Raw genomic sequence first — 27,412 nt, 5'->3', positions numbered from 1 at the left:
TTCAGTGAACTAGATAGACCAACAGTCTGACTCAGCAGAAGGCAGATTCCTATGCCCCCATTTAAATCAGCTGTTTGTTCAGAACCACAAGGACTAGAATCTTACTTTATTTTTAGGGCAAGGACCTTAGCTCAGTGGAGAGCATCTTCCATACATGCACCCCCGGTTCAATCCCTGGCATCTTTAGGTAGGGCTGGGAATGTCCCCTGCCTGAAACTCTGGGGGAGGGGGAACTCTGCCAGTCGCTGTAGACCACAATGGTCTGGCTCCTATGTGCTGTGGCCAGGGACCAACGTGTTTTATGCCTGCACGGCAGCTAGCATATTTTAGGCACTGTTGTAAATTATAAATGATGGCGATTATGATGCTGGCCAGTGGCTGGCCTTACACAGAGCCAACATACAAGAAGAAAGAAATTGTTTCCTGGCACACTGCAAAAGGCCATCCCCATCCTCAGCTTAGCATACACAGAACAGCAGAAGAAGATCTGGTAGCCAACATATCCCAATGAACTAGAAATGAAACTTCTGGGAAAGTAAACTCATCAGTTTCGGGCAGGGCAGAGCCCTTAAAAGCAAGGCTCATGACTCTGGGGGCGACACACAGCAGCTAGGAAGAAGGTCCCCGTAAGAAGGACCAGAGTGGAACTGGGGCAAAATACAGAAAGAATGGGAGAAACACAACACAATAATTTCCTTTAAGAGATTTCATATCACGTGACTTGAACCAAGCATTTTTTAAATAACTTTTGTGGGGAAATTAATTGCGAAATGGCTGCTCCTGTTAATGCAGCCAGATGCTATCAGTGGTGCTGAAGCAATACTTTTTAAAAGCCATTAAAAATAAAAAAGGAACCATTTTCTATGCTTACAAATATCAACATAGAATCATGGTTAAACCTCCTGTTCTTGATTCAAGGTCTTAAAGGGCCATATTATCTCATGAGCCACCTTCTGGGGGCCACAAATGCAGAAGTAGGCAGTGCAACAATATGCAACTCCAACCTTTGTACAACGGGTCACACTCCAGCCATGCAAAAATAGAGAATTTTATCCACACACACCCCTCTATATTTCATCCAGCCAAGCAAGAGACATTATCACAGTTCAATGACACATTCCACCTAGGCCAGGGGTGGGGAGCTTTTGGCCCTCCAGATGTTGCTAAAGTGCAACTCCCATCATCCCTGGCCACTGGCTATGCTTGCTAGGATGGGAGTTGTAGCTCACCAACATCTGGAGGTTCCCCACACCAGAGGTAGGCAAAAGCCCTCAAGAACAGTGCAGAGCAGAGCCAGTGTGGTTTGTGGCCCAGAGAGAATCTCAAGGGCCAAACAGAGAGGCCTGGAGGGCCACCACTGACCTCCTGGGTCTGAGGTTTCCCGCCCCTGATCTAAGATACATACAAACTGAAGGCTTTGATCATTGCATTGCACATTAGAAGACAAGAACACTTCTCAACATGAACTTGTTTCCTTCATCAAATACCAGTTTGTACATAGGCAGCCAATCCTGCCACATCCCAAGCTGCTTTTAAAATTATTATTTTTTTAAAAGCCATCTTACCCTTCTAAGGCGCAGTCTAAATTGCCAATACTTCCCAACTGGTATTGCTTTTTTACAAACTCGTTCTCTGAACAGCTGCACTAGCATTAGCACTCAGTGGATTAGACTGAATTTCTTCCTGCAAATTTCCTGGCTGAGGAATCTCCAGACTACTGGTGTTAAGGGGTTTTGCTCTTTCATAAAAATATTAGTAACTGTCTTGGTGGACAAGACCAAAGGTCCATCTCGCCCTGCTACCAGAAGTGGACAGCCGGATGCCTTCAGCAAGCCCCAAAGCAGAGCGTGAGGTAATGGTTTTTTAAGACATACTATACCTTGGTATGTTTAACCAAGTTTTCCTGGACTCTGGCATCCAGTATAAGTCCAACTCAGAGTAGACCCACTGAAATTAATGGGCATGCCTAACTGAGGTCCATGTATTTCAATAGGTCTTCTCTGAAGATATAACCTGTAATTGGGTTAATTTGTACTTGTTTTGTACACTGCTCAGTTTCATAAGCAATAAAACAGCTGTGCTTTGTTTTTATCACGAGGACATTTTTACTGAAAGTTATTGTATTTTTGTTAATGCTGTTTTATATGAAATGGCATAAACATTTTATAACTAAATAATATCGCCAGACAGGCCCTACACAGGGCAATGGGTTCAGAAATGGCAGCGCAATAGCCAAGGGAGCTGAATGCTGAGCCCTCCATCATTTCCTCTTGTGCAGTAAAGGCTGGCCTCACTCCAACACCCCACCCTGAGGAACAGGACAGGATCATTATCATAATACATTCAGGATTTGGACCTGAGCAGCACTCAAAATGATGGGAGGTGGGCAGGAAACGTTCAAGGCCCTTACTGAAACCCAAATTTAAGTTGAGATGATGCCCCACCACCCTGTAAGTCTTCTAAACATGGTATGCAAGGGAGGGTCAGGGCCCCTGTAATTTAAGTTCTGGACACTGTCTCCTGTGTACAAATATGCCAGCTTCATCTCTTTGCTGCTGTAATATTAGTTTGGTTTCAAGTGCATTATAAGAAATCAGAGCTAAATTTCCTCTAAAGCTCTTTGATATTTTAAGTACTAATTTAAACCACGCAAAAAGGAGGCGATGCTCAGAAGCTCATATTCATCTGTCAGTACCAAAAAACAAAGCCATCTTCCCCAAATCTAGTACAAATCACCATCATAACCATTTATTTATATTGTGTGATCCAGTCTAGACTCTTCCCAGTAATCTATCTCAGTAATCCAGCAATTCTGTTAAAGTGGGCAACCATTAGCATGTATATATTACAGATTTGGGGAGGGAAAATTAGGGAAAATTAGGAGCAGGGTTGACTCGCAATGTGAAACAGACACTCATAGAATTTCTCAACAAGGAGGGGGAAATTGGTATGTCTAGAAAATCTGGCAGGGTGTGATAGAATCTTCACCCCAGTAATACTACTAATCTAGCTTATTCAGAAGAACTGAAGGGACAGCGAACAGGTGGCACCCTGCAGAACACCAACCTCTTCTTGGGCTAAGGGCCCCACAGGCTTTAAACTTACACAGAATCCTTCACAAAACATGCAAAATGGAAGCAGGCCTTAGTTTTTTAAAGCTATGAACATGCTCAGTTGCACATGCAAATATTCAGCCAGACAGCAGCAAAATCCATCTGAGATGTATTACAGGGTGGGGTGGTGACTTTAAAAAAAAAAGTAAGAAAGCAAAGTTTGAGAACTCCTACCTACAAAGATTCAGTAACATCTATAAACCAGAACCACTGCTAGCATTATCAAAAGAGGTAATATTTGTTTTGCTTTAATTAGAGTTATGAAGGCCGGGGGGGGGGGGACAGAAAATTTGGGAAAGAACAGGCTTTTTTCCTTTTTATTTCTGGAAAACAAAAACAAAAAAGCCTTGGAGGGGGAATTTCCCCCCAATTTTTTCCAGGTTTTGTTTTCTAGGCCTTCACGTGCCTAGTTTTGATCCCCAAGGTGGGTTAGGAACATAATAAGGCTCAAGATGTCAGAACATTAAAAGAGTCGGTCAGGCGCAGACCCCTGGAAGGCATCAGGTCCCAACAGATTTTGCCTGACCACCATCCCACAGGAGCCAGTGACCTCACATTGACCTCCCCCTACAGACACCTCTTCTCCTTCTCAAACGGAAATAACCTTGCTTCAAACAGTCACCCCAACAGTCCACCACTACCAAGTGCAAGAATGAATCAGCAGCCAAGCAGTAGGTTGGTAAAGAAAATACCACCCCACCCCACACGGCTTGACTAAAAAAAGGTTGCCCATGCCTGGTTTAATTCATGCACTGGAAAAACCAGTGACTTTTCTCCAGCTCACTGGAACATTTTCCAACTAACAGACTAAAATGAGGACACATGTTTTCCTTCTGCTAACATCCCTCAAGCGTAAGAGCAGCACCAAAAACTCAAGAGCACCCTTTAGGACAGAGGATAACGGGTCGCACAGAGAAGCTAGCCTTGCGGGCAATTTTTTAGCCATCCAGTGAACCAAAACATTTCTTAGATTGCACAGCCAGTAAGGGAATCTAAGCTCAGTACATCCAACAAATCCTTCCAACTGCTACAAAACTCTTATTTTCTCCTAGGAAATAGATGCTCCTTGTCAACACATACTCTGCAAAACCATCAAAATAAAGAAGGCATTCTGACTGACCACTTCAATCAGAAGAAAGCACAGGGGGAGAAATCAAGAAGGATCATGTGGCTTATACACCAATGGTAGCAGATGTTGATTAGAAAACAACAGTTATGTGTCAGTCTCCTTTTATGGCACCCACACCCTGTAACTCTGTACCCTAAGAAAACAGGTTAGGGGAGGCGTCTCTAATCCAAATTTTCTGCTCATTTTAAGCAGGTTATGTCCTCATTGATTAACGAGGGCCATTTCTGCTAGTCCCATGGATATCCCATTAGGAGATAAATGTTAGACGTGACGTCTCTCTCTTTCATCTTTATGGAGAAGATGTCATGTGGGGGTTGGGGAGAAGACAGGCTGAAGGAGTTTCTTATACCACTATATTGGAGAAGACAGAGATTGTACATGATGCGCTATATCTAGGAAAAATAGGGCCACCAACCACATAATATTGTCTCCCCTTTTGATCTTATTACTTTTTAAACTTCAATTTCTCAAGGCCACTTACAATTCACAAACAGCCAACAACAACATAAAGACCCACTAACAACACAACAGTCCTAGGACAAAGGGGGGGAATTGTTAAGTTTAGCAGATATTAGACTCGGTTCCAGAGCGGGTTCTCCAGAGTTTATAACAAGCTGCTCCACATTATAATGGGGGTATGGGAAAGCTCTCCCAATTTACATCTGTATTCTGTACCCCCTTGAAAGATCCTCCGTGGCGCAGAGTGGTAAGCGGCAGTAACGCAGCCAAAGCTCTGCTCACGGCCGGAGTTCAATTCCAACGGAAGGAGGAAGTTGAATCTTGGGTAAAAGGGGTCGAGGTCCACTCAGCCTTCTATCCATCCGTGGTCGGTAAAATGAGTACCCAGCATATGCTGGGGGGGTAAAGGCCGGAGAAGGAACTGGCAATCCCACCCCATATATACGGTCTGCCTAGTAAACGTCTCAAGACGTCACCCTAAGAGTCGGAAACGACTCGCACTACAAGTGCGGGGACACCTTTACCTTTACCTTTTCTGTACCCCCTTAATCATCTCTGTAGTCTTTCAAATAATTTTATTTTAAATCTTTACTAGACAGAAGAGGAATGCTTATGAGAACAGATGAGAAATGAGACATCTCCAAGAGAAGGACTCTGCCTAAGGTATGGTCTGAAGGCACATTGGAGGGAGGGGGGCACCACTGCTAAAGCTAAGCAGGCCTGGGTCTGCTCAGTGCCTGGGAGGAATTGGAAGTCTGTCTTGGTAACCATGATGGAAGAGTATTATTATTATTAATTACATTTATACCCAGCCTTTCTTTTCATGACAGAAACCCAAGGTGGTTTACATATAGTTCCCATGCAGTCTCTCATTCAAGCACTGACCAGACCTGACCCTGCTTAGCTTCAGCAGGGAGCTGGCCTCATGTGCCTTCAGACCACAGCCTGGGACAAGAATAGCAGGATATAAATCCAACAACATTAATTCAAAAGTTTATACTCCTTTTTTGGGGACTTTTTCCTTTAACATGGAGGAAACAGGGATCTGGAAATGGTCTATAACTAAAATCCTTGATTAGACCATTAAAAAAGAGGATTATTATATATAATAGACTCTGAGAACATTACATTTTTTTTAAAAAAAAAGAGGAATAATATTGCTATATAAATTGTGTGTGGGTTTTATTTAGGGAGAAAAGTACCCATATCTCTCCACAGGTGCAGTGAAAGTGTTGAACAGACTATTCTAAGTAGTATCATCTATGAGTAGTAGGAACATTGCCTATAGTATTACAATATTGTTTTGGTTTGCACCAAAGGGGAGGATGGCTTTTGATACCCCTCCCACGTGTACAGAAATCCTAGAAATATGAAAACGGAGTGATGCTCTATGCTGTCCTTTGAGAAGGTAACAATAACTTCAGAATATTGCTATATGAATTGTGGTTGGCTTACACCAAAGCAAGAAGCACCTGTACAGAAAGCTTTGAATGGCTATGAGGTAACCTGGAAAATATTAAATATTTCTTTAAAAGGGGAGAATATTGCTATATAAACTCCCCAGCTCAAATATGCTTCGTCCAATCTGTATCGAAAATCTTGAATGGACTGTTAACGTTAAGTATTATGACCCGATATATTCTGAGATCAACATTTTTTGTTTTTAAACAGGAAATACTGCTATAAAAATTGTGAATTGTTTATACAAGAGTATACTCCTAGCTTATGGAATATAAAAGCTGGCAAATATTTTATGACACAAGCTTTCATGGGCTACAGTCCACAAAACAGACCTAATGAAATGGAGAATAGCTTCACAAAGACCTATGCCTTAATAAATTTGTTAGCCTTCAAGGTTCCACAAGACTCTTTCTGCGTGTGCATATACAGGCTGCATCTAACAAAGTCATACTTGGCAAAGACCCACTTAAATCAAAGCACTTGACTAACTTCACTCCATTGATTTCAATGGGTCATATTCCAAGTATAACTGAGTTGAATACAACTGTATGTGGTGCACATGCACACTGAAACCTCCTTTGTATAAATAAGTGTGCATACACAAACATTATAAATGTGTGCAAAACCACAAAAAACCACACAAATATACGTACATTATTTGTTAATAAATAATGTATGCATATTAATTATACATAGTTTGTGTATGTGTGCAAATCACTGATTCATAGGGTCGCCGTAAGTCGTAACTGACTTGAAGGCACATAACAACAACAACACACAAGCACACACATATAGGAAGAACAGGGCTATATACCTGTAATGGATTGCATGCACCAAATAAGGAGAAGGAGGGTATCCCTTACTCCCTCCGCAATGATGGTCCATGATATTAAGAAATACTATGATCCATGGCATTTTAAGGGTCTAAAAACACAACTGAATATATATGCATATACATGAACTCAGGAGTATATATCATTATCATTAACATTATCATCATCATTTATTACCTGCCCTTCACCCAAAATGTGCATGTGTAACACCCGTATATAAATACCTAAAACACACACAGTATATAGATATACAGACATAGATATGAATTATAGAAATTCTATACATAAAAACAATGTGCATGTGTAACACCCGTATATAAATACCTATAAGCGTGCACACACACTCTATAGATATACATAGAACTGAAATTATTATATAAATTATATACATACATACGCATGCATAAAAATAATCTATATGTGTAAAATACCTACAAACACACACGCACACTATACAGATGTACAGATATAGCTATGAATTATAGAAATTATATACATGTATATGCATGCGTAAAAATAAGGTGTATCAGTAACACACACACATAAATACCTACAAACTCACACATGCACGCTATATAAACATACATAGATTTGAAATTATTATATAAATTATATATGCATATGCATGCATAAAATTAATGAACATGTGTAACATATGCATATACGACAACCGGGAAACCAGTGACCTAGGGAGGTGGCTGGCTCTCCAACCCTGGAGGCCTTCAAGAGGCGGCTGGACAGCCCCCCTGTCAGGGACGCTTTAAGTTGGATTCCTGCACTGAGCAGGGGATTGGACTGGATGACCTTACAGGCACCTTCCAACTCTATGATTCTATGAACACACACATACAAATACACACAAGCAAACGCACACTATATATAGGCAGAAACCGGGGAAAGGGTACTTTCTCTGTAATTGGGGCGCGGGGAGACCCCCTCCAGCCCTCCCCCCTCCAGGCCCACATGCCCCGCCCCCTCCCGGGCCCCGCCCCCCCGTACTCACACCTCAAGGATGCGGTCCCCTTTGCGCACACCGGCGCGCTCGGCCGCCCCCCCGCCCAGGACGGCGCTGACGTGCTGCAGCGGTGCGTAGAGCTCCCCGTTGATGCTGCGCAGCTGCCCGCCCTCGCTCACTTGCCCGCGCACGTTGAACCCGTAGCCGGACTCGGACTTGACGATGCGGACCACGCGAGGGCCCGCCGGGGGCTGTGGCGGGGCGGCAGAGGCTACAGCAGTCGGAGCCGGAGGAGGCGGCGCCGCCGGACCTGCGGTCGTTGCCGACAAGCCCGAACTGCCGCCGCCGCCACCACCGGAGCTGCCGCCCCTCAGGGGGCCCGGCAGGACGGAGCGCGGCAGCCCCTCACTCGCCTCGTCCGCCATCTTGGCGCGAGCAAGACGCCGCCGTCGCCGCGGGTCTCCGTGTATGCGTGTGTGTGTTCCCCTCTCTCAGAGAGCGCGCGAGCGCGGTCACGCGACCGGCCACGCCCCCTTTCTGCCTCTCGCGCTCTCCCTCCCTCGCCGCTATCTCCGCCGGCTTCCGTAAGTGCCGTACGTGCGCACAGAAAACCCGCCTGGGCATGCGCGGGGGTGGGAAGGAGGGTGGGAGAGAGACCCACCCACTACTCTTATCCTGAATGGCTCGGCGCCGGAGAGGATGGCGGGAGATGTAGTCCCAGGAGGAATAACATGGTGATGACGACGTAATAAATGTACAAAATAATAATAATGATATTAATTAAATGATAATAAATATTTTCTAATTATTATTATTATTATTTATTAAATTTTTATACCGCCCCATAGCCGAAGCTCTCTGGGCGGTTTACAACATCAACATACAACTTAAAACCACACATTAAACAATATAAAACATAACTCATTAAATTTCCAAAAGGCCTATACCAGCTAAAATACTGAAATACTAAAAATACTAAAATGCTACAATACTAAAATGCTAGAATGCCTGGGAGAAGAGGTAGGTCTTAACCTGGCACCGAAAAGACAACAGTGTTGGCGCCAGGCGTACCTCATCATGGAGATTGTTCCATAATTCGGGGGCCACCACTGAGAAGGCCCTTTTTCTTGTTACCATCCTCCGGGCTTCCCTCTGAGTAGGCACCCGGAGAAGGGCCTTCGATGTTGAGCGCAGTGTACGGGTAGGTTCATATCGGGAGAGGCGTTCCATCAAGTATAGTGATGATCAAGTATCATCAAGTTTTCTAATGATTTTAATAATTAAATATTATATAGCCATATAATAAGTAATTATTTTATATTATTATTATTACATGTATTATCTAATAATACATGTAATAACTAAATAAATATTTGTTGTTATGTGCCTTCAAGTCAGTTTCGACTTATGGTGACCCTATGAATCAGCAACTTCCAAGAGCAACTGTCATGAACCACCCTGTTCAGATCTTGTAAGTTCAGGTCTGTGGCTTCCTTTGTGGAATCAATCCATCTCTTCTTTGGCCTTCCCCTTTTTCTACTCCCTTCTGTTTTTCCCAGCATTATTGTATTTTCTAGTGAACCATGGCTTCTCAGTTATCATATACTAATAGTAAATAAATAAATGTAGTCCCAGAAAGATAATAAAGCAAATATAATAATAAATATAATACATTACAATAATTAAATAATCAAACTATTATTATATTTACATCCCACCTTTCCTCCAAGGAGCCCAAAGTGGTGTACAACATCGTTCTCTTTCTCTCCATTTTATCCTCACAACAACCCTGTGAGGTAGGTTAGGCTCAGAGACAGTGAATGGCCCAAGTCACCCAGTGTGCTTCGAGGGGGGGGGATTCGAACCCTGTCCTGCCACGTCCTAGTCCAACACTTTAAGTGCTATACGATGTGGGCTGTCTTAACGTTACATTCCCCTTTCCAGATGCCACCTCTCATAACCAGCCATTGATTGCCCATGGTGCTGGCTGATGGGAGTCCAAAGCACCAGGTTGGTGAGAACTCTGGTGTAGAGACTTCCTCAAAGCATGGGGAACAACAAGCTGTGCTCTTCTGCGGCTGCACACACACCCTACAAGTCTGACCTCCCTCACTGGGTTGTTGTGAGGATTAAATAAAGGGGGAGAGAAATATCTACACCACCTTATGCTCCTTGGAGGGAAGGAGGGATATAAGAACAAAACTAAATACACCTAAAGCACCTTTTTCCCACCCACCCACTCCCAAAGAATCCCAGGAACTGGAATTTGTGAAGAGTGATGGGAATGGTAGCTCTGTGAGGAGTAAACTATAGTTCCAGTGATTCGGGGGGGGGTTGCTTTAAATGGATGGTGTGTTTGCCACCTAAACATTGCTGGACTCCAGGTCCTATCAGCCCTGACCATTTCCCATGCTAACCGCTTGGAGCTGGATGCCAGCAACATCCGGGGAGGGGGTCACCTTCCCCCTCCCCCCCCCAAGTATAAAGCAATATACAAGTGCTTGGGCAGCTGCCCTTTATCAAGGGCAAGACATTCTGAACTGGCACTGGCAAGGAGTCGCTGCTCTTAGCTTCATTATAAGAACTGTAACTTTAAGAACTTGCACTTGAGCTTGCTTTTCCCTCCACCCTACCATTTCTTTTTCCTTGTGTGTCATGTCTTCTTAGATCGTAAGTCTTAGGTATCAATACCGATTTTTGTAAGCCTATCAGAGAGCCTTTTATTTCCCCTTAAAGGGCCATTTCTGAAAGCCATACATAATACAAGGCTAATAAATCGAATAAAAATTGGAGACATAACATTGTGAAGTAATATACATTACCATTTAAGAATGTTTCTTTCCATCCACCCAAAAGAAATAAGACTATGAATACAGTTCAAAGCACTATTTGTCTGAGCTGAAGGAGAATGTAAGCTCTTCCTTCAGAGTTGAATGGGGCTTCACAGGCGAGAGGGCAACAGCGTGCATAGGAAAACAAGTCTACTAGTCCTCATGGACACATAACCATTGTGGGAAAGGCCACATGATTTGCAGCTGTGGTCAGTCATGCCAAAATGAGAGGGAGGGAAAAACTGCAAGTTCTTATGCACCATATATTATTTATTTATTTATTTATTTGATTTATATCCCGCCCTTCCTCCCAGCAGGAGCCCACATATATGTGTGTGTGTTAATAAAAAAATAAGCCATGCATGTTAATTAATAGCAATGTGAATTATTACTAAGCCGTTACTTCGTTGCTACTGAGTCTAAATCCTTGTTGCAGGAAAGGGGGGGAAGAGTTATTTGTTCACAGTAAATAAGTGCTTTTGTGAAAATATGTGTGAAAACATACCTTACCAGCAAAATGTAATGTGCAAGTGAAAATGCAGAATACTGTTTGTTTTTATTTGGTTATGAAATTTAAATCTTAGTTTTGTGATTTATTCTGTTGTATAGAAGCATGAATTAAATAAATACGTCAATAGTTTTTTAAAAAACCTTGTCGCGGGGCCTCCTGGGAATTGCAGTCCAAGGTGGAGGTAGTAGTATGCGCTATGCTCAAAGGCTGTGCTTTGCTGTGATTGCAGATGCGCGTCTATTGCAATGCCTCATGGGAGTTGGAGTGCAGGGAGAGAAGACTAGAACACGCCCCTTTGCAACAGTTACAGCTCGAGAAAAGTTGATGGATAAGAGAGCTGCGGTCAGTTCCTCGCGCAGCATCATGCCCCGCCTCTCACACAGGGGCTTTCGGGGGCTGTAGTTCCGCAGGGCAGGCATGGGTTCCAGGTTGCTAGGGGCAACCATAACGTAGAAAGAGATGAAGGCTTGGCCTGGAGATGAGAGGCTTTTGGACAGTCGCCTTTGCAAGAAGATGCCTCCCCGCCTACCACAACATATCGAAACCCATCCTTGGGAGAGAGAAATAAAACCACGCTTGCCTTGCTGACACTGTTGCCTATTATGATAGCCCTGTCACTTATTTAATTTTAAATTAATCTGTTTCTACATTCAGAACTACTTCCCTGTTCATATAATGCATGTTATATAATGGATGGATTGTGCACACACAAAAATTCAGTATTATTAAAACTTTTTTTAAAAAAAGGTAAAGGTGTCCCCGCACTTATAGCGCGAGTCGTTTCCGACTCTTAGGGTGACGTCTTGCAACGTTTACTAGGCAGACCGTATATATGGGGTGGGATTGCCAGTTCTGTCCCTGGCCTTTCTTTACCCCCCAGCATATGCCGGGTACTCATTTTACTGACCACGGATGGATGGAAGGCTGAGTGGACCTCGACCCCTTTTACCGGAGATTTGACTTCCTCCTTCCGTTGGAATCGAACTCCGGCCGTGAGCAGAGCTTCGGCTGCGTTACCGCCGCTTACCACTCTGCGCCAGGGAGGATCCTTTATTAAAACTTGACCCTGCTTTATAAACCGCTTTCTACATTTTAGAGTTAGCTAACCACAACAACTTTTAAAATATTGGGCTGGTATCCTACATTAGTTATACTCAAAAAGGTATTAATGGACTCAATGAACTTCAATTATTTTGGGTCTACTCCCAGGGAAAATTAGATACCACATTATTTCCATCTGACATTTCCGTTTAAACCTCTCAATGTGCGTTACAAAAATTAAAATGCAAAATAAAACAAAAGCAATGCACTAACTTAGCTTCAGAGGCCACGCTCAGACATCTATAGGCCCATCTTTCAAGTCCCTACAGCACAACTTTTAAGGCATGATACCTCTTATTTCTATTTGTTTTAGATCTTAAAACTTAAAGAAGGGACTGCCCATATTTTTCCATAAAATGCAGAAAACATAACATGCAGGACATAAATTACGGCCAAGCTGGCCCCAATTCAGAAAAAGAATGAGACATGCTGAAGGCCAGTTCCTGAGGCAAATGAGGCACTACCTTACCCTCCAAGCCCACTGGCTTTCTTCCTTTCTACTGGCCCAGAGGGTGGCTCTGGCCATCAGCTTCCTCCTCCATGTTGCCCTTTGGAAATTCAGCAGAATGGGAACAAAACTAGAATTACTTGGCCCTACCTCTCATCTCTGGTTCCTCCTACTGGTTTCTGCCCCACCAGTCTCAGTGGACACCAACCACCACTGCCTTGGCGTAAACCATGGGCTACAACCTTATGCAGTATCCCATTGACTTCAACACAGCCCAAGCATGCAAAAACTTTGCAGGGAGTCGCAGCCTGCATTTGAGGAAAACCTTGCCTGGATCTCATTGCTCCAGAAGCATGACACAGCCTTCTACATCTGTATTTTTCTGAGGTTCGGCAAACCTGCTCCAGAAGGCAAGAGGCACCCAGCTACCCAAGGCACATAGACCAGAGGAGGCAAAGTGGGCGATAACAGCTTGCACACTTGATTGTCAACACATATGGCCTAATGCGCCGCAATGGAGCCAATGTTTGCAAATGCTCACAGCTGTGACGGTTTAAGAGAAAACAGAGCAGGTTTTTGTGAAATCAGCCAAACTACTGTAACCAGCAATGGCTGTCCAGGATGTCTGCACCCTCGCACATGTAAAACCAAAGTTTGCATTTTGCAAGCTGACACACATTCCTAGCTGCAACTGGACATTTCTCTGCCATATAGGAGGGCAGAGCCCTGCCACACCAGATCAACAGCCCCCATTTAGTCCTCATTTATTGCTATGTAAACATAAATCCGATCCACAACACATGTCTACATAAGACAACCTTCACTCCAGGTTTGGCTCCCTGGCTTACAAGAGCCACATCTGTGATTAAGTGCACAGTTTCTATATTTGATGGGGAAACTGTTGACTTTTCCCCTCTCCTACTGGCTTTGGGTGCAACTTCAAAGCAGTTTTTTTGCACCAGACACAGCCTAACCCAATTACACACCTCCATTCCATCTCAGGCACACTGCAGAATGAAAAAATAGTATTTTTTTGCAAGGTCCAAGAACTTCTCTCTCGGAAAGCCCCACTGTGTTCAAAGGGACTTACACATTTCCAAAATAGAATACCATCTCTGTGCATGCACCCACCCTCACAGAGGGCAATCTACCATCAGCTGCCTTGCGGAAAGATCCTGGTGTGTTTTTAGTAGATGAATAGCATTTGTTCTTAAAGTATGTCAACTGAATGTTGCTTGCAAGCCACACCTTGGTAAGATTTATATCCTGGATGTAAATGATAATAAATAAAACAGTCTGTCAAAACACAGATGATTCATCGGGTAGCATTCACGCTGAGGCGGAAAAAGTCCATAGTTGTTCTCCTCCTTGTACTCCTTTTGCAGGGGGCAGGACTGTGGCTGCGTGTGTGGACTACACCAGCCTTCCGAAGTAGCCCAGTGTTACACCCATTTTACTGAAAGGGGAGGAGGCAGCATATGACATCCGTGGAGTCCAGGATAATATTCAGCAGGGCAGGGGAGGGAAGGGAAGGGGCAGCAATTAATTACAGGGTAGAGGTGAAGGGAGTCAGGGAAAGCACGGAGTGTTTCAGCAGTTAAAGGAAAAGATGTCGCCTGGTTGCTAGGGCTGCCCCCTTTCTCATGACCAGCACTCCCCGGATCTTTCTTCTTCAGTTGCGAAGCTCAGGTTGTGTCGCTGCCTCTTTATCTGGTTGGACACATCTTCTGGGCTCAGGTCCTCTCTCCAATGGCAGGAAGGGGGAGACGTACAGAAGTGTACTGAGTTGAGCACCTCTTACAGAGACAAGGATGGGGATGGAGGGGGGCCTTCAGCCCCACAGGCTAAATACAGCCCTCTAAGACTCGCTATCTGGCTCTTGGCACCCTTCTCCAAGCCACACCCCTCACTGGCCCTGATTTGCAACCTCCTTGAGTGTTTTTGCCTGGCCAGAACATGCCCTTGAACTCATGCCTCTTGGCTTACCAGTGTGTGGAAACTAGCCTATCGGACAAAGGTAAAATTGGCATTTTTGGCTCCACCACCTTTGGCAAGTGGTCCTCTGGGAAAGGTCCTCCAGGACTCTGCCTTCCTCAACCCGTGGCCCTTCAGGTGCTGCAGTGTTGCAATTCACACCATCACCCATGCTTGAGTCCCAAACATCTTCAGAGTTGGGAAGGGCGGGGAGCCTTGGGCCCTCCAGATGTTGCCAAATGGAGAGTCCCATCCTCCCTGGCCACCTGCAGGGATTGATGGGAGTTGTAGTCTTGGAACATCTGGAGGGCCAAAGGTTCCCCACACTTGGACTAAGTTGTCAAAACAAAAAAAACGAGTAGCTGGGTCATGCAGAGAAGGGAAAGCAGATGGTGCAGAGGTGGGATGAGTCTGGGGGGGAATTAAAATGGGCAGCAAGCAGGCTACAAACCACCTGCCGAACGCTAGACAGCTTCCACAAGAGCATCCCATGATGCAAACCTTGCAAAAAAAAAGCCACACCAAGTGACATTTGGTCTGACCCAGTCAAAAAATACCTCTTAACGTCTTCAAAATCTGGCATGCACACAAAGGCTGTCCCTGCAAGGAATGGAGTGAGCATCTTTGGTTTGTAAAGTTTAACCATCGCTACTAGTCCACAAGGATGACGCAAGTTTTTTTTTTAAAAAAGTAGACCAGGCAAAACTCACAGCAAACCAACCCTGCTCTAATATACACATCAAGCATTTTTTTAAACACTCAACTCGACTTTATTTATATTTATATATATATATATACACACACATATATATATATATATACACACACATACATATATACATATACATACATATACATATACATACATATACATATATATATACATATATATATACATATATATATATACACACACACACATATATATATATATATATATACACACATATACAAACACAACCCCCCCCAAAAAGCTAAATTGCATTATATGTGTTGAATCTCTACATTCTGTCATGGCCTGGCGTGACCAACTAACAGGGCTAAACGCAGACAGCAGACAGCTCAGTTCTCGGGGGGGGGGTGTGCTCCATTGAGCTTGATGGGGCAACCTATTTCTCCAGTTGAGAGAGAAACAGATAGGAAGCTGTTGGACATGAGGGGGCAAACGAGAGGCAAGGAGCCCTCCTCCCTCTGCCCAACCCAACAGGCATTTAAACTAATTATTATTAATAATAATCTGAAAACCATCCCTGACGGGAATACCGGCTTGAATGTGAACAAAAACTGGGGGGAGGAAATTCCAGCACTGAACAGAGCAGGAAGCCATATACAAATACACACACACACACACACACACACACACATATATATATATATATATATATATATATATATATATATATATATATATATATATATATGGCTTCTTGCTCTGTTCAGTGTATATCTCCAAAAGTGACCCCACCCTTACAGATCTATAGCGAGGGATATGAAGAGATCCCTTGCCCCACCCCTTTCGGGGGGCAGCAAAAGTGTCCTCTTGCTACTTGAACATTCTTGCATTCCATCCCAATTAAAACCTGTCCTGGAAAATGTGATCCTTGCAGCTTTAAGCAGGCTTTGCTGCTGGGGGGGGGGATGCCCAGATGGCCCATCGCACGCTACGAGAAGTTGGTTGCCTCTGGAGAGCGAGGTGGGCAAGGAGCAAGCGGGAGGACTAAGCGTCTGCCTACGGTCCGGAGAGCTTGCAGAGGGTTCCTTTCAGAGAGCGGGATGGGGAGAGGAGTTCGAATTCATGTTTCCACCACTCGGATGAGAGGCAAAGGTTTGGGTCCCAGAGATTTGGTGAGCCTTTTGCTACAGGAGAGAAAGAGACAGATTAGGTTGCTGATTTTTTTAAAAAAATGCCAGGAGGCAATTATTCTTCCCTAAGCTAAAGGTAAGATAACAGTGATGGTACTCATTATGATTAAAAAAAAATAGGGACAAGGTAGTTCCAGAGAATACCGTCAGAAGGCAAGTGAGGCCTCCATTTAGCTGATGCTAATCAGGCCTGGTGCTTGGATGGGGGATCACCTGGGAGACAGATACAGACCGCCTAGGGTTCTGTGATGGAAGCAAAGTTGGATATCTAAGAAACTAACACACCCACACCCAAAAAAGCTCATTCTTCCTCAGGCCCAGACATGCCATATGGTGACTGGGAAGCCTGGCCTGCCTTACAGGGTTGTTTTAAGGATTACCAAGACAAATGTGTGTGAAGTGCTCTCAACACTAGGTCGGGGGGAGGAGGAGAGAAGCAGCATTCACCAAAGGGGTCCACGGCTTGGAGACTGCAAAGCAGCCCTCCTTATTCCTCCACCCCATGCCTCTCACTGCCCCGAAAGGGCAGGTGACCAACCCCCCCAAAAAATACCCCTTCACAACCGCTCACCTGCTGACATACTCGGATTTGGAGCGGGGCCTGACGCTGTGGGCCACGGAGCTGTGGGTCTGCTTTTCGATGAGGTGTTCGATGCGGTCATGCATCTCAAGGTTCTAAAGGGGAAAAAGCACACAGAGAAAAAGAGGGTGACGTGTGTCCCCCCCAAAAAAGGGCACATTAACTTAACTGGTTGAAAAAAAGGACTGGCCTCAAACGATGACAAAAATGGTATCAAAAACGATGATTTAAACACACGCAAGTATACGACAGACAAGTGTGTGCGCGCAGAACACAAGATTACCAAACACAAGTTCTCCAAGCTCCCATCATCCCCGACCGTCGGCCATGCTGGTTGACGGGGCCAATGGGAACTGGGAGCCCCAACAGCGTCTGGAGAGCAGCGGGTTGGGGAAGGCTGGTGCCAACGAGGGATGATGTGCTTCAGCCCAGGGGCTGAAGGTGGCCCCTGCAGGCCTCGCCATCTGGCCCTCAGAACTCTTCGTAAGCCACACCCATTTCTGGCTCCTGCTTTGCTTCTCCGGATTGAATAGAGAGAAGTGCATGCGTAGAAGTTGGCCTTACTGTACAAAAGGTGATTTACATTTGCTGCTCCGGCCACTTGTGCCTCTAGCGCCACCCACCACCAGCATGCGGCCCCCTGAGGATTGCCCAGAAGTGAAAGCGGCCCTCAGGCTGGGGGAGGGGAAAAAGTACACCACGCCTCCCTGGCATAGACAATGATGAGCAAGAGGTTGACTCAATGAAAACGTCCCCAGAAGGGAGCTCAACAGCTTGACAGAAAAGCATCACTACCTACCTCGGCCTCTAGATAAGCCACCCGCTCTTTCAGTTCTTGAATTATGGTGTCTTTGGACTGAATCACCATCTTGGAGTTTTGAAGCTGCCGAGGAGAAGAAACGTATTCAAAATGCGGAGTCTCCAAAAAAAGGAGAAGGCAGACTCAGGTTGCAAAGACAGGCGAGCAACGCCCCAGAATTGCACATTAAGGTTGCACCAGAGGTTTAAATGGACCCCAGGGAAATTGGGAGGTGTAATCCTGGGAGAAGAAGATAGACATCTGCAGGCAAGGGGGAACTTGGCGCCTCACCCAATATTGCTGGACTCCAACTCCCATCAGCCCCAGCATGGCCAATGATAAAAATTGTAGTCCAGCAACATCTGCAAGGCCAGCGATTTCCCCCATGCCTGTGTTGAAAGGACACTCATTTCCAGCACAGCAATGACCCACCACTCCTTCAAGAGCCTGAGATGGAATCCCCTCATAGTCATAAATCTCACTCGGTAGCTTTGGATCAGGCAGTTTGTTATCCTAGCCTACCTCACAGGGTTGTTGTGAGGACAAGCCGGCAGAAAGAGGGGCAGGGTTAAACTATTTGGACTCTCACCTCAATTAAAGGGGACCTTGACCCGTCAGTTAAATCTGCATTAGCTTTGCGTACGCTTATAATACTATCGTGTCAAATGGGAAAAAAGTTTTTTAGATACTGTATATGTATTATTTCACAGCACAGACCATTTCAGAAGAGGCAGGAGACATATTCTTCTCTGTGAGTAAGAAGAGGAAATACCTCTGAAATATTTGCTACCTCCAGTTAATAATTATGACTGTATGTTAATAGGTTGTATTCAGTTAAGTTCTACTCCACTGAAACAAATGAATCTAAGCACTTCCGGGAAGGGTGACTTCGCTTGTGCCTGCTTTTGAGACGGGCTCCCGCCGCAAAAGAAGCTTATTCAGATATAAATCAGTCAGAACATTTTTTTTTTGACTGATGAAATTTCTCCCGGGCAGGGAGAAACATAGAGATCAACCTCAAAAGCCTGTTTTTGTTGGGAGGACTGGATTTCATTAATTTATGAGAAAAGGTCCAGCCAGCAATGCTGGACGGACTTCCGAACAAGCTCTATCTGATTAATGCGATACGTTTATCTTTTCTTCAAAGAGAAAACGGACTAACAGGCAAGCACCCTTCTTTCTATCATTTTTTTTACTTGGTTTAAATTGTTGCAGCAAAAAGAGATTTGTCAAATGAATCAGCTTTAAAGAACTTCTGGGTGAGCTATAACTCTTCTCTGTTATTCACGAAATTAACAGCTTATCTCTGTTTCTATTGCAAAAAGCTGTCCTGGAAGTGCATTCTAAAGATATAAACAGAAGAGGGATTTCTATTCCGAGGAACATTATATTGTCTGGGACTATTCTCTTTTTGGTCTATTTTATTTTGACGAATCTGCTTCTTCACGACGCCACTAACTGTTTTGATGCTGGGAACTAAATTTGTTTTGTGTTCTTGAACATAGAGAGATAAGGCAGGCTGCTCTGTTTATACTGTGATGTCATCAACCCTGGAATATTAACCCAATTGTTGCTGAAATAAGAAGTGGTTCTTCTTTATTTTTGTTTTGCTTTGTTTTCGTGGTTTTAAAAATGGCAATCAAGAAAGTGGCTGAGAATCTGGAAGTAATTATGTTTCAGAAAATAATGGATGAGATTGAGATAACGAAACAAACCCTGCGACAGGGCAGTAAGGAGCTGAAAATTGAACTGAGCAAAATGATGCAGGAGCTTAAAGAAATAGGGGATCCTGTGAGAGAGGAGAATGAGATCAGAGATGAGAAAAGAAAAAATAAAGGGAAGATACAAGCCCTGGAGATTGGAACAAATGTGGAATTGGAAAAAGATCTGGAGTTTATGGATATTAGAAATAAAATCTACTGTTTGGAATTTAACGTTATCTCTGAAGAAATTAATGAAGATATTAGAGATAAAGTTATCAATGGCTTGGATAATCTTCTGGACTGGAATGACGTGATGGAGCTTGATATAGAGAAAATCTATGGAATTAACTGCAGCCATGTGACAATGGAAAAACTCTTAAGAGATGAGCCAGTGCATTCTGTAAAAAAGAACAGAGATATGACTTTACAACAATATTTCAGCAACTTATTCAGAATTGATGGCAAGAAAATATTTGGGATAGAGGAAATTCCCATCAGACTCTTATTATATGACTATGGCTATGACAGCAAGATTATTATGGAATACTGATAATGGAAGATTGGACACTGAAATTACTGGACTTAACAGGACTATTGAAGATGGAAGATGGAATTAATATGGATAATGGAATAATGGCTATTGAAATTATTGGACCTAACAGATTTTGATGAGATGGATTAATCCATATGTTTATTTGGACTATGGTTATGACAATAAGATTATTATTATTATTAACAAGATGGATTAATCGACATGTTTATTTGGAGAAAAATTGATAGATATTTCTTAAAGAATTGAAACCTCTCTTTGACTTTTTGTGGAAAGAATAAAGTAATGTTTATGAGATTTGATGATTAATTAAGATAACTACTGGAGGAAAGTGATTTTATAATATAATTTAAGAGACAGGATTGTTATATATTGTAGACCTATAACTGATTTGATCTGCGACAAATGGGAAGTCAACATTTTATTTTTTTTGTTTAATCATTTTTGTTTTGTTTTGTTTTTTGTCTTTGAATGTTTTATGATTTTGTTTTGTATGTTTTATGAAAATTTGAATAAAAATTATTGTAAAAAAAAAAAGAAACAAATGAATCTAAGTTAGCAACGTCTGTTAACATCAGTGTGTCTACTCTGAGTAGAACTTAAGCATTGGATACAACCAAACATGTGTTGCCTGATTAATTGGGGATGCCTTTTTGATTGATTTAGAAAAGATTTTCCAAACCAATTAAGTTTTAATCCCTGATTGTATTATTTAAGTTTTTTTTTTATCCCACTCTTCAGTAAAAAAGAAAAAAGCTCTTAGGGTGTTATACCAATCACACACACACAAAGAATGACTGCCCCTGCCCTCTGAATTACAATCTAAAAAGTCACAGCACAAAAGGAAAATGAATTGTGAGGGATGAGGAAAAATGCAAACTGAAGTTGCTCTATTTAAACCAGCTGGGATGGAAAAGTTCAGGGCAAGGAGGCGTCACCAAAAAAAGCTGCCAGCCTCTCAACGGCACCAGTGAAGTTAGTTTATTTAGAAAGGTTTTCAAAGCCGGATTAAAGTTTGAATCCCTAATTGTATGGTCATTCACAGAACTTTCACAGAGAGACGTGATCTTCATTGCATCAGCCCCAGTCACCTCTGTAATACTGGGCTGAGTTATCGGAGTCCTTTTGGGTGTGAGTCACTTAGCCTGGGAGGTCAAGTTCCAAATCAAACAACTGCCAAATCCTTGGCAAGGAACACGCGGGAGGCAACTCGGAACGAGACTTAAGATTTAACTCTTTCCCAAGACAGGCCGATACACACGTCTGGCTTTAAAAGTGGACAGACTCTTTGTCAACGTTTTTTTTAAAAATCTTGGCCAACTGGTGTGTATTACATTTGGCCATTAAGCTCGCTTTCCCTGTCTAGACTTACAGCTGCATGAAAAGCAGATGTACAGTGCAGCTCACTTGGAGTGACTCCCCAAGGGCAGATAGGAGTTGGAAGACAAGAAATATTAGCAGCCTCTGAGCAACTCGCTTTTTTTTAAAAAAAAGGGTTTACTTAAAAACACTCAAATATCCTACTTTTAATTACGGGAAACTGCTGCAGTAAGATACGGTGGCTGACTTGTTTAGCTGTTCGGGGTACGGGACTACAACACATACACCCCAGCCTCAGCCAGCTTGGCCAACGATCAAGGGTGATGGGAGTCATAGTCGAGTAACAGGTTCTCCACCCCTGGCTTGTTAATTGGTGTCCCCACCTTTCTCCCGTCACAGAACTCGAAAGTGCCAAACGCAGGCCTCCCCAAGCATAGTCATGCCCCCACGCCCTGTGGGGCCTGGCTTTAAAAGGAGGATTAGACATGGACTCATGGAGGCCAGTCAATAAGGAGAAGAGGGACAGCGTGGTGTAGTGGTCAGGTGTTGGACTAGGGCCTGGGAGACCAGGATTCAAATCCTGACCCAGCCATCAAGCTCACTGAGTTACCTTGCCCCTCAGCTTAGCCTACCTTACAGGGGGTTTTTTGCCGGAGAGGGGAAATAATATGGGGGGGGAACCACGTACGCCACCTGGAACTCCTTGGAGAAAAGGGGGGACAGAAATGCTACCATTATTAAATTATTATTAAATCATTTATTGTTAACTTATTGTGTTATTAAATTATATTATTATATGATATTATTATTAAATTTTATTTACTTTTAATTACATTGTTACTAAATTAGATTGCTATCACTATAGTTAAGTGGTTCCTCCATGTTCAGAAGCAGTTTACCTCCAGATACCAGATGCTGGGGGGGGGGGAGAAGCGATGACAGAAAAGGGCTATGGGCCTTGGTGCCCCATTTGTGGGCTTCCCAGAAGTATGTAACTGGGCCATCACGCGAAATGGGATGCTGAACACTTAATGGCAAGCCCTTTGGTCTGATCCAACAGGGCTGCACTTATCTTCTTTTAAGAGCTAAGGAATGGAACCTCTGCTGACAGGCCCAGTACACCTCTAAAAACAAAGAGTGCCGGTGGACAAACAGCAAGGGAGGGCTGTCGCCCTTCACAACCTGCGTGTGGCATTTTTCCCTGACTGACCGCTGCATGAGAAGGCGAACGCAAGGCTCTTCTATTATAGTGAGGCCTAGTAGGGCCCTCTGTTACCTCCAGAGACAGTGGCATGTTGTGTGCGTGGAGAGAGCATGGAGGTTACCCAGTCCGGAAGCTCTAGACACCTTGCCTGAGGCCCTCAGACTAGGCCCGAAGTCCCCGCAGCCAACGCACAGCTCGGCGCCAACACCCACCTGCTCAATCATCTGCCGGACCTTGCGCTGCTGGCTCTTGAGCATGTCGTCAAGGTGATGGATTTTCTCCCGCAAGGTGGCAACTTCCTTCTCCAGTTTGGCTGACCTGGAAAGCAGAGGTGGAAGAAGCCACAGGTCAAACAAACAAGTCAACTGCACAGGGTTATACTCAAGAGACCCACTGAAATTAAAAAACTCAATGTAGTCATGTCTATTAACTTCAATGGGTCTACTCTGAGTAGGACTAGCACTGAATACAACCCTCAATTTCATAAAACCACATTTTTTGCGCTCTTTGAGAGAGAGAGAGAGAGAGAGAGAGAGAGAGAGAGAGAGAGAGAGAGAGATAGTATTGATGACACGCAGCTCTACTTCTCCTTTACATCTTCTTCAGGTGAGGCAGTCGACGTGCTGAACCGTTGCCTGGCTGCGACAATGGACTGGATGAGAACTAACAAACTGAGACTCAATCCTGACAAGACTGAGATGCTGTTGGTGGATGGTTTCTCTGATCGGATGGTGGATATATACCCTGTCCTGGATGGGGTTACACTCCCCCTAAAGGAACAGGTGCGTAGTCTGGGAGTCATCTTAGACTCTTCCCTCACACTTGAGGCTCATGTAGCCTCGGTGGCCCGGAATGCGTTCTACCAACTTCGGTTGGTAGCCCAGCTACATCCCTATCTGAGTAAGGAGGACCTCTCATCAGTGGTACATGCTATGGTAACCTCGCGTCTGGACTACTGCAATGCGCTTTACGTAGGGCTACCTTTGAAGACGATTCAGAAGCTACAGCTAGTGCAAAATGCGGCGGCCAGACTGCTAACAAGAACTAAGCGGTCTGAGCATATAACACCTGTGCTAGCCCGTTTGCACTGGCTTCCAATATGCTTCCGGGCCAGATTCAAAGTGTTGGTACTTACCTATAAAGCCTTATACGGCGCGGGACCACGATATCTGTCGGAATGCCTCTCCCGATATGAACCGGCCCGTACATTACGGTCTACTACGAAGGCCCTCCTCCGGGTTCCGACTCATAGGGAAGCCCGGAGAGTGGTGACAAGATCTAGGGCCTTCTCAGTGGTGGCCCCCGAACTATGGAATGGTCTCCCCGAGGAGGTGCTCCTGGCGCCGACACTATCATCTTTTCGGCGCCAGGTTAAAACCTTTCTCTTCTCTGAGGCATTTTAATTCCTGTTAATTCTAAATTATTATATTTTGATTTTAGACTGTACAGTTTTGTGTACAGTTTTGTGTTATTTTTATTGTATTTTTAATGTTCACCGCCAAGAGAGCTGTTGCTAGTCGGGCGGTATATAAGCTTAATTAAATAAATAAATAAATAAATAAAATTGTGCTAAATTTTGAAGTCCCTTCTTAACAATTCCATACATTTTTAAACTCAGCTGTGTAAGGCAATTAACAAATTAAAACAAAATAATGACAATGAGGTCAGCAGGGTGCCAAGGATCGCATCCAACATTAAGTCAAGAGAAGACCCACTGATGTAAATGGACATGACTAACTCCGCTCCATTAAGTCAATGCATTTACTCCAAGTAGGACTTTGGCTGCATGCACACCATATGTTTACAGCACATCGCCCCCAAGAAAGAATCCTGGGAACTGTAGTTCGTTAAGGGTACTGGGAAGTGTCGGTCTGTAAGGGTGAACTACAGTTCCCAGGATTCTGAGGGAAGCCACATACTTTAAATGTATGGCTTCCCCAAAGAATCCTGGGAACTGTAGTTCACCCCTCACAGAGCTGCAATTCCCAGCACTCTTACACTAGAGATTCTTGGGTGGGGAAGCGTTGTGCTTGAAATGTGTGGTGTGCACACAGCTTTAGCGGGACACAACCCCAAGATTAGCAATCCGGGAAGCCCCAGCATGTCATCCCCCCCCCCCAATGCCACAGAGCCACACCTGGGGCTCAGCCGCTACCGCTCCACCTCCACAGTCGTCTCTCCCACGACCCGAGGGCAGCTCACCTTTCCTGCTCTGCAAGCTTGTCTCTCTCGAGGTTCCGCACCTGCTCCAACTCCGCCTCGCCGTCTTTCATCTTCCGCAACAGAATCCGGTGTTCCTGCAATGGGAAGAGGAGGGCAGGGGGGGGATCAGGAGCGCCGCCACGGGGGCTCACTGGACAGGCCTCGCAGCTGCAAAAAGGCACGCCTAGAAAAGCTTCCGGAGGTGGCTCACGGACGACCCAGAAGGCCAAGGGCCAGGTGGTTTTTCTACCCCACACAGCACACAGGATTTCAAGCAGGCATTTTTCCCCAGCCACAGATGGAGATGCAGGATATTGAGCGGAGGACCTTCTGCATGCAAGGCAGGTGCTCTACCACTGAGCGACGACCATTCCCAATAAGAAGCTGCCTTTGACCCAAGCCAGATCCCTGCTCCATCTAAGCTTAGTAATGCCCACACTAGTAGCAGTGGTTCACCAGGGTTTGGATAGGACTTGTTTTTCCAGCTCTACCTGGAGATGCCGGGGATTGAACCTGGGACCTTCCTGCATGCAAGGCAGACGTCCTGCCACTGAGCCACGGCCCTTTGGTAGTTGCATTCTCTATTGAAGATCTTATCCCGATTAGACTAGGCGGCCTCCAAGGTCATGAGCTTGATTCAGGGGCTGGGGAGGGCACTAACCAAAGCAGAGCCTCCTCAGTGGTGGCACCCCATCCCAGTACAGACCTGACTGTCCACCATATTAAATTCACTCAGGTATCAGCTTAAGACTCATGTCTTTTTTGCAGGCCTGTGGAGTAAAGGTGGGAGGTGCCCAATGGCTTGCATCCAATATTAGTTCTCCTTGCGAGTAGATCCACTGAAGCTCATAAACATGACTAACCCAGGTTTCATGCGTTTCAATGCGCCTCCTCTGAGTAGGTGGATACTACCCAGTTTGCCATTATTGTAACTTGGGGTTTTAATTTTATTCTTGTGCTAATTTTATTCTAGACACTCTGGGTGAGGGAGGGAGAGGTTCAAGGAATAAAAACAGGAATCGTTATTAATCATCATCCTAACAGTGATAATGACAAATACCTTTGTCATCGTACCAATGCAAACAACGACAAACGGTACCTTCTCCATCCCTGTCAGGAGTCTCTGCAACTCTTCCAACTTCAAATCTTTTTCTCCCATGTCTAGTTCGGCCTTCCTGAGGGCCGTGCCCGACTGCTCGGCTTCCCTCCGGTAGTGAGAAATGGACGTCTGCATCACAAGACGGAGAGAGAAAAATCCATATGCGTGCCACACAGACAGAGAACTATTATTATTATTAAATTTATATCCTGCCCTTCCTCGCAGTGGGAGCCTAGGGCAGCAAACAAGAACACTAAAAACACTCTTCAAACATCTTAAAAGCAGACTTTAAAATATATTAAAACAAAAGATCTTTAAAAACATATCAAAAACACACCACAAATCTAGGCTAATAAAGGTATTGACCAAGTACAGATTTTACAGCACACACACACACGGACTAACAAAACTGTGTTTGCCTTTTTCCCCCCCTTAAGGGCGCTCTACCCAGCTATTTCCGCTGCTCTGGAGGACAGTGGTAATTATCGTCTACGACGTTACCGTCTGCAGAGCCTTTTTTAACGGCCATTTACTTTGGGTGTGTTTGGGAACTACCACAGTAGGGAGTTAATCCCCAGATTGTTCCTAGGAAGCTGCCTCATACCACGTCAAACCAACTGGTCTGTCTAAGCTCACTACTGTCTACTGCAGTGGTTCTCAAACTTTTTTGGTTCGCGGCGCACCGTAAAACATATAAAAATGGTCTGGCACACTTCATGTACAACATTTAAAAAATAATATCTTTTAAACTATGAATAAAAATAACAAACTAGAAAACTATTACCCTATACAAATGGGTTTCTTCTCATTTTTAAAATATACTTTCATAGTATTTGAGGCACACCTAGCCACCTCTTAGGGCGCACCAGTGTGCCTGGGCGCACCGTTTGAGAATCACTGGTCTACTGTGACTGGCAGCTCCTCCAGGGTTTCAAGGCAGGGGATATTCCCAGCCCTACCTGGAGATCCCATTGGGGACCGGGGCCTTCTGCACTGCAAAGCAGACGCTCTGCCGCTCAGCTATGGCCCGCAGAGGTGCATCCAGGGATAAGTACTAAGAGTGAACTGAGAACGGCCTTGACTGCCGCTAAGCACCCCCGCACTGACCTCATAGGCAGCTCTGTCCGACTGATGCCGCTTTTCGGCCTCCTGTAGTTTCGTAAAGAGCCTTTTCGTCGTCTCCCGCATTATCGAGATGTCGTCGCCAGGATACATCGGCTCGTCCTGCCAGAAGGGAAGATTCGGACACGACGTGTCTCCCAAGTGTGCGCGCACAC

General features: G+C 44.5%; 2 protein-coding genes across 3 annotated transcripts in view; both read right to left on the bottom strand.

Annotated features, from left to right (window-relative positions):
• Nucleotides 1–8,587, bottom strand: part of SNX27 (sorting nexin 27) — a 41,048-nt gene extending 32,461 nt beyond the window's left edge. Inside the window, exon 1 of the mRNA XM_061606580.1 lies at nt 7,999–8,587. Coding sequence (XP_061462564.1) covers nt 7,999–8,375 — 377 coding nt within the window. The 5' untranslated portion in view covers nt 8,376–8,587. The remainder of the gene's footprint in view (nt 1–7,998) is intronic.
• Nucleotides 8,588–15,561: 6,974 nt separating this feature from the next.
• TUFT1 (tuftelin 1) overlaps nt 15,562–27,412 on the bottom strand; it is a 39,902-nt gene continuing 28,051 nt past the window's right edge. For both annotated transcript variants that reach the window (XM_061606582.1, XM_061606583.1), the window contains exons 6-12: nt 27,243–27,359; nt 26,136–26,264; nt 25,037–25,131; nt 23,047–23,152; nt 18,058–18,141; nt 17,250–17,353; nt 15,562–16,672 (exon numbers count right to left, since the gene is read on the bottom strand). In XM_061606582.1, the coding sequence (XP_061462566.1) occupies nt 16,609–16,672; nt 17,250–17,353; nt 18,058–18,141; nt 23,047–23,152; nt 25,037–25,131; nt 26,136–26,264; nt 27,243–27,359 (699 nt within the window). In that variant the 3' untranslated portion in view covers nt 15,562–16,608. The remainder of the gene's footprint in view (nt 16,673–17,249; nt 17,354–18,057; nt 18,142–23,046; nt 23,153–25,036; nt 25,132–26,135; nt 26,265–27,242; nt 27,360–27,412) is intronic.

This window comes from Rhineura floridana, chromosome 22 (genome assembly GCF_030035675.1).
Source record: "Rhineura floridana isolate rRhiFlo1 chromosome 22, rRhiFlo1.hap2, whole genome shotgun sequence".
NCBI classification, from domain to species: domain Eukaryota; kingdom Metazoa; phylum Chordata; class Lepidosauria; order Squamata; family Rhineuridae; genus Rhineura; species Rhineura floridana.
Note: the sequence above shows the minus strand (reverse complement) of the source record. Positions and strands in the feature narration are given on the sequence as shown.